Genomic DNA, 16,448 nt, shown 5'->3' with positions numbered 1-16,448 from the left:
TCCAATTCCACCCTACCTAGCCCAGCACTGCAATGAAGTTGTGGGAACATCTTGAAAGTGGATGCTGTTAAGTCCTACATGTCTGGCAAGAGCTCCCAGTAAACATCCTCAGCAGTAACTCACTATACTCCTCCAAATCCTTCCTTAAAAATTTATTTTTCATGATTTGTCACCAAAACATTTGCCTAGCTCACTGGTATACAAATCTCTACTACACTAACATTTCTCTTTTGTGTTTTACAGTAATGCCCATATATATTAACCATCTTTGTCCACTGCCTGTGGCAACAACTGCCTATTTTTGGGTTTGTGCTGATACAGTTCCAAATCCAGTGGCACCCTAGTCCACTACAGGGACTCAGTCATACATTCATACGAAGACTCACATTAAAGAGAGATCAAATGGACTCGTCAGGCAACATTCACCCCCCAGCAACACAGGCACCGCCTAAATGGTCTGAGAGGGACACAGACTAGAAACCTGCCTTCCTTTCAGTTAAAACACAGTAGCAGCCTGATTAGCAGCCAAACAGTATTTTTCCTACACATGCACTGTAAGTTAATGTTTCCATGAGGGATGAAGTTTAAAAAGTATATACACAGTTCCTTCATGAACCTTTTGAAGTGTTCATGCATATTCTGGGGTAAAAAGAAGAAACAAACCAAACATTTTCTGTTCTTCATCAGCTTTCACATTTTTATTCCTTGCTTCACTGACAACCTGAAACCACTTCCGGTAATAGTTAAAGAGCTCTGCAACATGCTTCAGTATTGAAACAATGCAACTTCAAGTCACCCCGACATTTTACAAAACTACAATCTTCACTCAGAGAAAGATTTGGCATACTTCGCAAATAGTTGAAGTATTACAGAAAAGTGCTAAAGAAATAGGGATATATCTGTTTATTGTTCGAATAAAAAAAGGCAAGAATGTGCTGCTGTAATACCTTCCCAGTGAAGAAACAGGAAATATACTGTTTAGAGCAGTGTCCTTAAACTGGATCCAGCAAGATATGTTGAAAGCTGCTTATGAAACATTATGAGTGAAGGAATCAACAATTGTGATAGCAAAGAGGGGGGTTACAGTGGTTTGCAAATGGAGAAAGCACAACAAAAAAACCTAATTTCATAGCAGCAATGTTCTCTTCATGACATGAGTTTCTGTATTTGATATCAGGATAATAATTAGTGAAGAGCTGGCCAGGAAGCCATTTCACTTTATGATACCAACTGTCTATCAATGCTTTTAAGCTAGCATTCTGCTAGTTCTGCAAGAACTTGAGAAAACTGAAGACCAACAGATTTTTGTTTGTACAGTTTCTAATTTGAAAGACCAACCAACCAACCATAAATACCTGAACTGACCATGGGTGATGTTAAGTGATACTTCTGTGTGAGTTGACTGTTTTTAAAACACACTTAACTGGCTTATGTTTTCCAAGCTTTTGTCACAAGTACACCATGTACTGTGGTATTTGTATAACAAATTAACACAAGGATATTTTCAAAGGCATCTTTTGGATGAAAACATTTAAAAGTATTTTACAAAAATAACAAAATAAATTACCCCTTTTTTAAAAAAAAAAAAAAAAAAAAGAACAGCTATAAAATCCAGGAACCAAGCAACATATAACACTGACACAAGATGAAATATATTACACTAAAGGCCAGTTAATTACCACAGTGGTGTGAAGCTTCAAGTAAATTACTAGGCACTTTTTGCCCAAACAGTAGTCACTCATTCAGTAGAAAAGTCAAACTGACAGAAACACCTGAAACATAATTGATAAAGCTTTCTAAGATTTTTACATTCCTCAAAAGAGTGCAGATAAAAAGGCAAAGACAAAAAGGCCAGGTCTTATGCCACAGAGGACACACAGTGTAAGCCACTTTCCTCACATGACTGTGTTCAGCTTAGTCAGAGTTCCAGAAATGGTGTTACAAGTCAGCCTTCTCCATCTTACATGGACAATTATATTAAGGCTTTACATGTTACAGAGAGGAAAGCAATAGCAGCTCCAGACACATGGGAAAACAGATAAAAGGAAAGGCTGCAGGGTTATAGGTGAGCAAGTACAAAGTAGCACAACAGACCTGAACTTCGCTCTGGTTTGAAAGAGCACACATTACTTGCAGAATACCAAGCAGTAACACATGCTGTGCTCTGTACCAGCCAATCTGTAATTGTGTGAATGATCCCAGCATCACAATCTGATAGCCTCAAGATTCCCAATACATAGAAGCTAACTCTTCCAGCAAACAAAAGAAGGTACTGGCATGTGGGAATTTAAGTACCAGCAACATGCATAAGCTACTATAAAAAATTGCTATTAAAATATCTAATATTATGAATAGAAGGACAATAAAGGGCAACTAAAGCAAGAAATTACATATTTCAAAGTACTTTAAAAAGCATTATTGATATTTAATATACTTAGAATAAGTATATTAAATATACCAAAGTATACTAATAATATTTATACTTAATGTAAGATTGTATTAATTTAAAAGGTGAAAATCTTAGAAGGCAGCAGTTTGTGGCATGATTTTAAAGCACTGTTTGTTTGAGGAGAAGAAAAGCACAGCACTGAGTAGTCCTTAAGAAATCATGTCATCTCAATTAGGTGCAAAGTTCTCCAGCTGGAAGACCAGGTCTACAGCAGCATCAACATCTGGTACAATATGATCCGGTTCTACTAAACCAGGATCAAACCTAAAATCCCTGTGGCCATGGAACACTGCTTCAGTTACTCTCTCCGTGGTATCCAGGGGTACCTCGGTGTGAGGGTTGTAAACCCCAGTACAAACCAGAACAGACCTACACTGGGCAGCAGCTGCAGATGCCAATTCATTCTCCCAACTATTGCCTATTTCATCATCCTGAGAGACAGCGGCAGATCCTCTGCCACCAGCAACTTTGGCCTGAATCCGTGATTTTGACCCTTTCCTGGAGTTCTCTTCAAGATAGCGATTGTAAAGGTTAGCACCATAGACATCAGTCATGAGATTATCTCTGGAAATATAAGAAGAAAGTTTAGTCAGCAGTGCAGTTTTAGTTGTCAAATTTCAATGTATGAAAGACATTTTTATGGTTTCGATTGAACAGTTTATTTTTTACTTTACATAACTTTATGTGGAAGTATGAAGATGGGAAGAGATCCAATCCTATAGCTATTTTATTACACCAGTTTCATTAAGCATGACGTATGATAAAAGTGAATAACTCTCCCTATTGAAATTGCAGATTGGAGCAGTGGGAGGGGAAACCATGCAGTCCATGAACGAGCTTATGACATTTCCCAGCATCTCGGAGATTCTGGAACAGTCTTTAATACAACACAGCTTCATCTCTTTCTATGAAAAGGATTCTATGAAGTGACAGCACACAGAGTAGCATATGACCAAGCTTAATGACCTCACAAATAAATTCTAGCTCTACATTCTCTCATAACTAGCATTTACTAAAAGCGTGTTGTTTTATTAGGTTTACTGGTATAACATCAAATGCCCATGCAAATCCTTTTTGTTAGATTTACACAGTCTATTACAGAAATAAAAATAAAATAAAATCGAGAGAAATCTTAGCTGCATATAAACCACTTTTTGTGCTTCTACAGAAATTTCACATAGAAAGAACAAAGTATTATTAATTTTCAAGATTAGAAACAGTGAGGCTCGAAAACATTACAAAAAGCACACCAGCGCACCAAGAGTGTTAGGTGGTCCCAATGGTATGAGAAACAAACTAGTAAGAGTTGTGTATTTTTCTTTGCTGGTATTTATGTTGCAAGTAATTTCCTGCTGTACTCGTTAGATTTACGGTATCTTACCCGACAGCATAAAGAGTTTGAATGGGTTGCTTCCATTGCCTCTCTGCTGCCTGAGCCCTGATGAGGTATTCCGCATACTGGTAGGTCAGTCTACTAGGTTTGCCCATTAAGGCCTCATATTTCAGATCTTTGCCAGTGATCTTCTTGTAAATGTTTTCCAAGCAAACCATGAATGTTCCATGCCCAAACCTACACAGTTGAAAAGACAAATCAAATTATATTAAGTACAAAAGAAAAAGAAAATTTAAAAAGCCTTTTCTATTTCATGACCTTTCAAGAATAGATCATATCCTGTAACTATCAAATTTCCCTCAGTTTGCATGCAACATTTCCACAGCTCTTTCACTGAAAATTAAGTGCTGATTAGCTGAACAATAAACACCACAATAAAAACACATCATTGGGACAGCACAACAGACTTGTCTATTTTGAAAATGTAGCGATGGTTCATGTTAGTGTTCCTTGCATTTAAACAGATACCCTAGTTACAAAAGTGATGCTTCTTGAAATAATGCCTATCCAGTAATCTACTTTCTGCAGTGACCTATAAGAATCAGCTAAATTTACAAAGAAGAGAAAGGAAAACGAAAGTTAGAATCGGACAGAAGGAAAACTGATCTCTCCTTAAACACAAGAGTATACCAAAACCCACTTGTAATATGGAAACAAAAAAACTTCATGGGTTTCTCTAAAAAATAGATGCAAAGGAGGATCAAAGAACAAGCTATAAATTTATGGCATGCTTTTGATAACTCAGTTATTTTGATCAAGGTGCACACAGTGATGATGGTCATCAACCAAGCCCGTAAATCAGTAATTTAGAAGATGTAATCTTACGGTGAAAAAAAGCAGCTTTACTTCATTACTGAGGTCAGGGTGTGGGATTAGAGATGAACTAATACCTATCGAATATCGAATTACCCTAAGAAGAATAAAAAGTTGCTATACAACAATTCTACATACAATAAATTACACATACTACTTAGGAAGAGCAGGGAGGTAACTTCTAATGCACATAGATTAGGATATCTGCTCAAACCAGGTATCTACAGCCTAAAAAACCCCAGAACAACAATATAATGAGCACCAGAAGCCAGTGAAGAGTAGCGCACTAATAAAGACATGAAGAGTCTAGTGGCCTAGAAATCAAAATAGTCTTTCAAGGAAAAAAGCTACAAAGAGGAAAGCAGCTGTAGTACTTTCAAACACGGTAGAGATTTAATTTTTCAGAATTCTGAATTAACATTTCACTCCCTTTTTCCATCTTGTTTCTTGCTTGGTATTATGGAATATCAATAAATAAGCAGAAAATTATTTCCAGTAATTATTAGCAAGCACTTAAAACAACCTAGTCATGACATTATACTCCAGTATTGAATGTAACAGCACTGACAGATGCAACCTGGTCATACTGTTAAACTCAAAGGAAAAAACTAACTTTATACTGTATCTTTCCCAAAGGACACAACTGAAACTATGCATCTTATTCACGGCAGATATATTGGCTGCCTTACTCTAGCCTGAAACCATCACATGTGTATTTTGCCAACATGCTTATTAGAGACGGTCTTTGTATCCAAGTAAGGATTACTGACGATCTTTGACTGAAGATCAAGGCATCAATCAAGTCACAACAACAATTTCTATTTCAGTTTCTGTTCAAATTGACTGAGGGGAAGGGAGAGGAAAACTATTAAAGAACGACCTTTATTGAAAACAAATTCAAACAAAACCACTATTGGAAATCATGCCATATTGTTCTGTGCTTTCTACTTCTTGTTTCTCATGTTCCTTAAAGAGCTCACTATACTGTCCTCTGCTCAAAACCATTCACTGCTTTCACCTAGCAGGGTCAAGTCTTTACCCTAGCAGAAACTACAGGGTAGAAAAGAGAAATACCAAAGAAGGACCTCATGAAATGAAACTGTGGCCTTGATATTTTTTTTCGTTTTTCCTTTTGAACTGAGACTCTGAGACCCTTAGGCAAAATCACCAAAAACACCCTGGGAGTATTTTGGGGAAGTGAGAGAAACAAAAAGTTTCTTCTGGGAGTGGGGAAACAAAAAGGTTTAGAGCTTAAAAGCAGTTTTTATCTTAAGTGATTTCCTGAATGCAATAATGTAGACAATAATAAGGCAGCATCTGCTGGAAGTGCATTGCTTTAGAGATGTTTTATTCGAAGCTGGGACCTACTGTGAAGCTATAGCAAGCATTTTGTGTAAGACTGAATTTTACTGAAAAAATGAGGAAACCCCAAGTATATCACAACATACACATGTGTTATAATTGCACTTACCTTGGAGACTGTGCTTCAGCTACCCACATCAGATCCATATTACAAGCAAGTACAGGAATGTGAGGGTGATTTTCATGGTGATATGGATTTCCAGGATAGCCACTTGTCAGCAAAACATCTATTATCAACTGGAGGTTGGTTTCCCATCTGACTGGCTCCCCAAACAAAACAACAGCTATGAGAACAAGAAATACAAAACAGTTATGGAATCAGCTAACAGGCAGTCAAACCTCTGATGTTAAAACTTGGTTTGAAGAGACTGACAAGTAATTTGATTTAATCACGAACTGATGAAATAGTCACATTAACTTTAAACTTCAGGTTTTAATATATTACACACCCATTCATTCACAGAAAATCTCAGATGTAACAAGACCCCACTGCAAAATCTACAGGTTTAAGAATTTTGGGGTTTTTACTGGCTAAGTTTTTCCACAGCACCACAGAATACTAACTTCTAAACTGTACTTCTAAGTCTTCCACACCTTTGTGCGTTCTGTTTACATACAGTATTTAAATAATCCATCAGAGATGTTATTTTGTTCATCTTAAATCCAAATTTTAATGTCGTTTTTAGATATTTTTCCGGTCTCCAGCAATAATATGACATGGATTTTTTTAAGTCCTGAAGTCCAGTTTCTACTTTCCTGTACTTCAGGTGAGATGAGAGTGAATACAGTGTGCTTCTCACACTACAACTCTGAAGTGATCATCCTGACTTATGTAAGAACAAGACAGATATTTCTGAACACGTCAGTTTATTCCTCATTTTTGAAAGGAAGGCAACAATAGCCTGTTAAAGGAAGACAAAAAGGAAAGCAGACTTCACCTACATTCCGAAACCTCAAAACCACATGGTTGAAAACTGCACACATTAAAAAAACAGCTTTATCACACATGATACATTCCAAATTAATGACAAATATCAATAACAAGGAAATTTGAGAATTGTCTTGGCCAACTTTCTGAAGTGCTCAGCAATCTTAAAATAAATTCTAATTATAAAGTACAATAAAGATATTTAATCTATTAATGGATAGTTGCAAGTTAAATAAAGACAACTGACCCTCAATCTTGGGAAGCTCCACAGCAGAGGGGTACTGCAATAAGAAAAAGGTGAAAGTTTTCTACAAGATTAAACATCTACTACTATTTTTAACAGTAAATTCAGTTAAATTCAAGTATAGCTCCCATAGTTGCCTTCAACAACACTGACAGAAAATGCACTCTCTGTTTTGGTGTAATAATACCTGACGTCAGTTTACTTAGAAACTTGTACTTCAATTCTGAAGTGAAATCTCGTGGCAAATGGACAGCAGACAATTAACGTGTTCTACATTTGCTTGTCTCCTACATCTATTTAACTTCCTCCGGCAAGCTGTGAAGTTTCAGTTGTCTAATTTACTTGTGCATGAAAGTATGGATGTTTATTTTTCCACTTAAGTAAGAGGCCTCTATTATTAACAAGACATTTGAAAAACAGTTTTTGAAATTTATTTCTTTAACACTGCTAAGAAAGAAAAATAAATTGTGTAACACATAACATATTTGCTAAACAAATAAGAGTTCGCACTTCATTGCTTACTCCCTATGGTGACAAATACATTAATTTCTTGAACTTCTACATCCACATAGTTGAGAAGCAAGGCAAAAGGTGATATAACAAAGTTACGGATTCTCTGAGCCACAAAGAATTTCTTGACTTCACGTGGAAAAACTCCACTGACCCTGAATATGTACAATACACGCATGTATTTCCTGTATATGTGTTCACTTCTTTTTGAAATTCTGCACAATTCAGTTGAAACCACACTGTACATACTATGTATGTATGTCTGTATGTATTTACATGTAAACATGTTTAAATAATGGTATAAACAAGAAAGGGAGTCTTCCTCTGGACAAAAATTAGTTACCTGCAAAGCATTAATTCACAATCAAAGCAATGTCACAGCCTAGAAACAATATCAAGACAACTAACGAAAAAGCTTATTTTATCTTCCACACATCTGAGGGAGCTAATAATCTTTCCAAAACAGATTTTCAATTAGGTATCCATACTAAATAATAACTTTTCCCACAACAGTAAGTTACAAAATCAAAGATTACGTTAAAGAATTACCACTGACAGAAAAAAAGTCTATGCAGTTGTTCTTGAAAATGCTGTAATAAAACAAATAAAAAAGCAGAAAAGCAAAGTCAAAATACTATGTAAGAAGAACAGCATTATCTCGGTAGTTTAAATATTGACACCTATTATAGTATGTCATCTAACAAGCAAAGAATTTTAAAACAAAAAACATACACTCACCAGAACATTAGGTCTTCTGTCATGGTCAACTACATCTAGCAAAGGGTGTTTCTCCCGCAATGTTTCAATGGTGATAGGTTGACAGAAACCAAGGCTGGGAAAATATCAGTTAAGGATACAGAACTGCTTATATTATAAGTTTTTAAAAATCGGTAATTCCATTTTAACATATGCATTTATCTGGTAAAGCAAATTATTTAGGAAAGAAAGCAACATATCAAAGACTGACTCTTCTTCTGTGAGATAAAAAGATGAGTCTCCCATTATTTATAAATAGGAGACCTGTGTGTCTAAAATCTTAGGACAGAAATTATACATGAATCTTTCTCAAAACATGAGATGAAAAGCAAAGAAGCCACTCTACACCTGCAATATTCCAAGATCAGCTTTCCACAAGCACAAAAAGAAGTTAATCTAGCAGCAAGACAAAATACTGTGCAATTATTACAGGAAAGAAATATGAGCTAGTTGAGGAAAAAATACTGTCTCCACAAACTGTGCTTTCCTCAGGCCAGTATAGTTGCAAACATGTCGCTAGGTAAACAATGCTGTAAAGCTCAGCTGCCTGCAAAATGGTGGACTGACCGATCAGGTTTAATTATGCTCTACAAGTAGTCGAGATAAATACCAAAACATATCAAAAAAGGAACGGACCAAAAGGAAAAAATTAACCTTCTGATTTGCACAGTAGTGCTCTGACATGTTGATATATGCCATTAATTTAAATTTAGTTAACAAGTGGTAATCAGACTAAAACTGCTCATTTATGTAGAAAGCAGCTGTGGTGTTACTCTCAATACTAAGGCAACTTCTTACAATGCAAATGAAAATAAGAGCCGTATAACAGATACAGCTAAATAAACTAAGCTACCTGATTTTTATTGGAATTAACACCAGAGACCATTTGTAAAGTTATTTTAAGATAGGATTATCCCGTATGAAAATGCTATCTAACAGAAATGTGGGTTTTATATTTTGTATTCAGTCTTGAAATATACTTTTGTCTTGGCCATGCCTAACAAATTTTGACAGTTAACTGAAATGTTCTTTCGATAACTTTTTCTCATCTTTGTATTTGAAATAAAGCTTATACTTAAAAGTTGCATATACATTTTTTACAACTTATGATTAATAACAACTTTAAAATCCCAATAAAGGAAGAAGTGCAGAAGGGAGTTACTGGAAACATGAGCGAAGACTACACAAAAGTTAAAGTCATTAAATTACAGTTTGAAGCTCTGATACTGTCATTATATCAACATAATTCAAGTTCTTTTGGGCACACAGTATAGAAGTGGCAAAATATTATCAAGTCTAGTTCTACTCTAGATGCTGGTAACAAAAACAATGTGACATAGCTTGGCCACATGCTTCTAAGTGGATCTTGAGCCAGAGCTAAAAGTCAGATGTGATAAATACCAGATAGAATACCACACTCACATCCCCAAGAGAACGCAAACCCTTTGTGCTAAAGTGTCATTTACAGATGAGTAAAAAAAAAAAATTATTTCTCTTTTTTTCCTTTGCCATTAAAAATAAATAGAACGAAGTGAAGCAAGTATCAACACACCAGCCATTTTCAAAACATAGATTTGATATCGTGGTAAGAACTACCATCGCTTATTACTGGATTTGTAGTGTTGAAATATTTGGTCTTCGCTTGATCCACAGGACTCCCTGAACTTGATTAAGGAAACTACTTAAACAGCAAGTTAGGTTTTTTTAAAAGATACTCTTGAGCAATATCAAGAAGTGGTCCTTGTCCAGATACAAGAACACATTTTTCATGATAACGTTTGAACATCCGCAGAGGACTGTGCGACATCATCACTTGATCTTGTGAAATCTGTTTGGGATTTAAAAACAAAAGGTCTCTGTTGTTTTTCAGATATACGTAGATTTAATAAACAGGTATGACAAATTCTATAAATTACAAAATAATCATACCTATCTACCTAAAACCCTACCCTATCATTTTCTCCTAAGTTTCACAGAAGACATACTGATAATATGCCAGAAAAAAATACATTACTGACAAATTATCATATACGCCCCTTTCAGCTTCCAGAATTACTCTGTTCAACATAAACACCACGTTTTCTCTCCTAGTTTTCATAGGACCACCAAATTCATTTAGAAAACAAACCAGGAAGAAGAATCAGAACTGCCTGAGTTCCCTTTGCTAGACTGCAGCACTGATTTAATTGTATCAGAAGACCTTCTTTTAGTTCACACATCCCCGTTCCTTCAATAGGCACAGTAAAATTATTATCCTGGAAGGATGCTGCTATTATGCATTGCTACTTATCACCTTTACAGATCTAAAAAACACAAAGCCAGTTGAGATGTCGTTTTACCCATGACCCAGAGGATGTTACTGATACAGATATGCCCATGTCTGCTGGCCCTTACTGAAACAAAAAACACTGCAGAACTGTCTTTAGCGGCTTTATCTTAGTTATGCTCAAACCCAGTCTCCAACAATGGAGAAGTCCTACTGCCTGCAGCGCCCACAAATCAGGGGGGAATAAAGTCTTACCACTTGTATCAAAAAGAGGCAAGAAGCTCCTGTCTTGCACATTATCACAGAAGACATTCAGCTTGCCAGAGCAGTTCCACATTACTGGCAAATACATTTTTTTATTCAGAATGAGAAGGCAAGATTTATTCCCACAATAATAATATTGCAAAGAAGTACCATTACCACTAGCTTTACTATTGGAAACATCAGCACCTTTACCAATGGAAATACCATTAGCTTTGGACAGCATTTTTTGCTTTTACAATACCTCCAAGCAAAGCATTTCACGGGACTTAAGGGAAAACCAAAACTGATTAACTGAGCAGCATTTAATACCATAATTAAATAACTAAATAAATAGGATTTAAGCTACGCTACTCACCGGAACTCCCAGTAGATGAGACAACTGATCAGCTTTGTTCTGGCGAAGGCAATTCCCTGCATTGGTGACAAACACTACAGGCACCAAAAACTGTCCCTGAGAATTCACTAGCTTTTGAAAGGCTGTTTTTGCAGCAGGAATTGGAGTCTTTCCTCGTACCAGTACACCATCAATGTCAAATAGAAAACCAAAGGATGGCAGCACGTTGAGCTGTAAGAAAGAATTGAAGAGTACATTAGTTATGCCCTTATCTATGCCCGTTTGATAAAGCTTACAATAGCTAAAGCCCAATGAAAAGAGATGCTTCTACAGAGAAGGAACTGATCTTTAACTCTGCACATTTTAATGTGCCTTACAGACATATTCATATGCTAAAATACCTACTGTGATAAAAGAAGCACTACAACTCCCTTCTTGTGCATACAGCCTCATGAGTTCCATCTTGCTTTAGGAGTAGCTCCAGAACATTTCAGAAGATGGGGACAGACTGAGTTAAACTGATAAAATGAGGTACAAAATGCATACTGCTGTGCCAGCGAGTCACACTCTTGACTGATTTAACCCCACTCTATTTCACAGGTAATTACAGTGCACAGAATACTAACAACATAAACAAAAGTAAATTTTTCAGCGGCAGCTAGGTCTTGAATGCAAATATTGTACTTGGCTCTCCCCTTACAAAATGTTTAGATACTAAATCCATTCCTGCTGTCACTTGTACCTTCCAGTTCCACAAAAGGTTTAACTTCAGCTAGGTATCTGTTGTGCTCCTTATACATTGCTTCAGTCAATTCTTAACTATAGATATATGGCAGACTAATGCCTACTGGTAAAGTTAGCACCTCTTTACACAAAGATGCTGTTTGAATTACTAAAATATATCTCATTGCCTGCCTTTGAAGAAGTGAAGAGCTGGACTTCATGAGCCTGGAAAAGGCAAGTGAGGCTAACTGGGGGTAAGAGCGATGAGCTTAAGCCCAAGGAGCAGAGACAGGACTGTGGAGCAATGAAATTGTTACCGAATAAGGCTGGAAAAGGATGGACAAAAAAGGTCTATAATCTAATTTTTTTTCTTTTTTTCCTCCCAAGGCTAAAATGGAATTGAGGACTCTTGGGATTTATGATCCCCTCTTTCATCGTCTGATGAAAAAGGAGGGATTAAGCATTGAGACTGAGCGTGATGGGGAGAACAGGCACAGATATTACTCTGGCTGGAGGAGGTGGGCCAGCCTTTGCTATTCACACTGCTGAGGGCACGTACTGACAGCACTCCAGCCCGCTGTTCTTCCCGTGCGGGGAGAAGGGCATTCTGCCTATCTAAGCAGCACTTTGTTCCTCATCAATTATTCATCTGCTACATTTTTTCTGCAGCTGGGTACAGCACAGAGATAGACACTGCCGCCGCCACCGTGTGAAAGGTGATGTAGCTACAGACACACCGACTCCCTGCTGCCTTTTCTAAAACCGTGGCACACAAACGACATTTGAAAACCCATGAGTTTGAATACATTCCCTTACAGAGCCCAATTTAATAGTCAACACTTTAATTGCATTGCATTGTCATTAATTTAAATGAGGAAGTTGGTTTTTGTTTAGTTTTACACGCAAGAACTCCCCCTGAAGCCGGCTCCTTTTTCCCCTACATAATCATCAGCCCTCTATTTAAAAACAAAGAACCCTGCAACCATTGTCTCCAAGTTGTCTGCAAGTTGCAGGAATGCTACATTAGCAATAACCCAGTTGCTACAGAAATGACAGCGCAGGCTTGGTGATAAACATACAGTAGTCTTCTCATGCTTTGTAAATTGGCATATGAAACTACTGAAACTTTATTGTAAGAGTTTTGTAATAAATGCAGTTCTTCATATTAATTTTGCTATCTGTAAATAAAGTAGATTACAAATATGAATTTTACAGTGAACAGCACTGTAGCAAAAACCGAAAAAGTGTATTTTGCTAAATATACAGAGAATAAAAAAAGAAGAAAGGAAATCAGCCCATATCCAACAGGGAAACAATTAAATTAACAGCTTTTTTTTTTTTTTTTTTCGTTTTGGCCATAAAAGGAACGCTCTCTTCGCTCCAGAAGAGCTCTGCAGCGGCGAAGGGGCCGGGACGAAGCCCCCGCTCCCTCCCGTGCGCCACCGCCGCGGGATCGCCTCCGCTGTCCCTCTGGACCCCGCGCAGAGCGGAGGCCGGCCCGCGGAAAGGGGCGGCTCGCCGGCCCCGCCGAGCAACCCCCCGGGGAACCACCTCCCACGCCCCGGGTGGGACGGCGGAGAGACGGGCCGGGGGGAGCCCCCGGGCGCGGCCCCCGCCCCGCAGCCCCTCAGCCCCCCCGGCCGCGCCCCGCCACACCCGCGGGCGCCGCGCCCCGCCGAGGCTTTCGCTGCCGCCGCCCGAGGCCGTTCCGGTTTGGCTCCGGGTCGCCCCGGCATGCCTCGAAGCGGCCGGCACTTCCCCCCCGGTCCTGCCCGCTCCCGGGCCCCAACCGCCGGCCCGCGGCCGCCCCCCGCTTACCTCGCCGCCGCACCCCTCAGCCGCGGGCGCGCCGCAGAGCCCGCTGAGCGCCGGCAGCCAGGGCGGCCGCCCCGCCGCGCCGGCCCCGAGGAGAGCGCGGAGCGGCGGCAGCGCCCGCCGCATCCCGCCCGCGGGTGAGGGCAGCCGGGGGGACGGACGGCGGCAGCGCCCAGCCTCCCCCGCCGGGACAGCAGGCCCCGCCGCCCGGCCCAGGCCCCGCCCTCAGGCGCCGAGCCGGGCCTGGCGCTGGGCGCGGAGCTGAGCGCACCCCGCGGCGCCAACCGCCACCCGGGGGCCGTGAGGGCGAGAACCAGACATCCCCCCCCTCGCCACGCTGACGGCAGCCGCAGCGCAAGGGGGCTTGCGGCACAGACCCTGGAGCTGCAAGGCCGGGAGCCAGCGGGCGGCTCTGCTGCCTGACCCTCCTCACACGCAGCGGGAGGTGGTACCACAGCAGCAGCAAAGGAAGAGAGCTGCACGGAATTTCTACCGAGGAAATTACTTCGGTTTTCCTCAATAACAAATCAGACTTTCTTTCTGGTTCTTCGGGAATTAATGCTTTTTGGAAAAAAGCGTATCGTGTATACACACAAACACTGCAGTATCTTAGACTGGGATTGCAAAGGTATTTCCCAGCAACAAGACTTGAAAGTGAGAAAACAAGCACAAAATATCGTTAATGGATACTCTGCAAAGCTATCTCTGTTTATCTTGCTCATAGGTTAATACAGATTAGGTAAATCCACTTATTTCCTAGTACTGCCAACAAATGCTCCTCACCAACATCTCTCAGGCTTCAGGGAGAAACTGATCCTCCAGCGATGGCACTGCACTCACTGAGACAAAGAATAAAGCTGGTGCCTTTCAATCTGCACCACTTACATGGTTGGCATTAAATGAAATGTAATCGAATGCATTTCTAAAACACAAAAGCAAGCCAAAATTGATGCAGGGAACAGAACAATTAAGGAAGTTACCCCGCAGAGCTCAAGCCAGGATCATGCACAGCACAGAACTCTGAGGCAGACATGAGAACAAGTTTCAAGTAAGTGTGTATAAAATTACATTTTATAACCTTGACATGTTCGAGGCTGAGGTATTATACAGATGGTACGAGCTATAAGCCTGATAATATACACATGTCTAAGTAGAGCTGCACACTGAAAAAAGTTAATGAAAGCAAGAGTTAATGCGGAGCCTATGCACCGTTTCATTCTCTAGGACAAACTACAAGACAAGGTTCCTGGCTTTGGCTACAGACGCTTCCCAGCCCTGACCCCACCAGCAATTTAACAGCCTGTACAGCAAGCAGAACATGGACATTTTCCTACAGGCCACTGCTGGCAAATAATTACTCTGCATTGTTGGCTCACAAGCAGCCAAAAAGTGCAATCAGCTTTAAAATGCTTAGCACTCAGAGCTACAGAACAATTTAGTACAGCAGGCTCAAACAGCAGCCACAGCTTGCATTGCACAGTTCCATACTGCGTTTTTATACATTTCTGTGTTGGTCAGCAGTGATCAGCACTGCCTTAAAACCTTCTCTATTTATCTCACTATACTGGTCTTACTCAAGGCTGGTAGCTACTCCTTTGAACACGAATGCAATGACTATCCTGTCTCGATTTTCTCCCATTCTTTCAATTTATTCTTTTTTAATGCCTTCTGTCATTAACACTCTGTCCCTGATATGTCTTCAGTCTTCTGTTTTCTATGTCTTCACTCCTATAGTTACAGGAGGGATCAACCATCGGTACCATCAAACGCCCGGACTGTATCAGGCCAGAAAAACTAGTTGGGTTTTTCCCCCTCTAAATCTAGCTTGGTTACCTCCAGCATATAGTTTAGCAAATCTACAGCTAGACAGGCATTCCTCTTCCAAACACTGTACCCCTAGAAGAAAAAACTGTTGTACTGAACAAAAAACAGCAACACAACACAAAAAACAGTCTAGCAGAAGCATGGTTGCCAAGGGGCTGTTCACAACAGAGCTTTAACTCTAAACACCTTTTCAGCAAGTCCATTTGGTTGCTCCAGTTTTTTGCTGTCACATCCCCTCTGCCCTGGTCGTACTATGGTTTGGTGACCAAAACTCCTGAAACATGATAAAAGGCTTAGTAGACTACCTGCCAACTTACTCAGCTTCAGGGACTTGACTAGTGGCTTAGTACCAGGAAAGAAAGCCTTTAACCTTCACATCGGCAAAATGTACCAGTCTGATCCAGTATTGCTAAACCATAAACTGGTTAAGCACATCCAACATGAAAGGAGACTATTTTTCAATTCTTGGCAGCCAGGGGAAACAGTGTTGTCTTCTAGGGCAAACCAAGCATGTGGATAAAAGCACATGACCTCCTCTGAACTGAAGAACAGAAAACACTCAAGGGGCAGCAGCAAAAACTAAAAGCAACTTTAGAGATACGCTTGCAACTCAGAGCACACAAATTATTACAAGTCAAACATACTCATTTGCTGCTTTATCACAAAGGAGGGCACGCTATGCTACTAACAGGAAGAGAGAATAACGTGTTTGTAATGTTAGTTGTTTGCTTGCTATCAGTACTTGAGGTTTTTAACTTTTTAAGGTT

The 16,448-nt window shown here is 39.6% G+C and overlaps 1 protein-coding gene across 1 annotated transcript; it reads right to left on the bottom strand.

Moving 5' to 3' along the window:
* Window positions 1-669: 669 nt before the first annotated feature.
* On the bottom strand, window positions 670-15,543 carry LOC104357164 (haloacid dehalogenase-like hydrolase domain-containing 5). Its single transcript, XM_042807006.1, has 8 exons — window positions 13,861-15,543; window positions 11,341-11,550; window positions 10,171-10,283; window positions 8,438-8,531; window positions 7,193-7,226; window positions 6,127-6,301; window positions 3,831-4,019; window positions 670-3,013 (listed from the first exon to the last, which is right to left on the bottom strand). The coding sequence occupies exons 1-8, from the start codon at window positions 13,981-13,983 to the stop codon at window positions 2,617-2,619; spliced, it is 1,335 nt and encodes a 444-aa protein (XP_042662940.1). The 5' UTR covers window positions 13,984-15,543; the 3' UTR covers window positions 670-2,616.
* Window positions 15,544-16,448: the final 905 nt, after the last annotated feature.

The sequence above is a fragment of the Tyto alba genome, unplaced genomic scaffold, assembly GCF_018691265.1.
Source record: "Tyto alba isolate M040663 unplaced genomic scaffold, T.alba_DEE_v4.0 Super-Scaffold_49, whole genome shotgun sequence".
In the NCBI taxonomy this organism is placed as follows: domain Eukaryota; kingdom Metazoa; phylum Chordata; class Aves; order Strigiformes; family Tytonidae; genus Tyto; species Tyto alba.
This window is presented reverse-complemented; position numbering and strand designations above follow the sequence as displayed.

Coding starts and splice junctions, on each gene's coding strand:
- LOC104357164 (XM_042807006.1), bottom strand. CDS start 13,983: ATGCGGCGGGCGCTGCCGCCGCTCCGCGCTCTCCTCGGGGCCGGCGCG. Junction 10,284..11,340: donor CTCATCTACTGGGAGTTCCG/GTGAGTAGCGTA, acceptor AATCCCAAACAG/ATTTCACAAGATCAAGTGAT. Junction 4,020..6,126: donor GCTGAAGCACAGTCTCCAAG/GTAAGTGCAATT, acceptor TCAACTGTGTAG/GTTTGGGCATGGAACATTCA.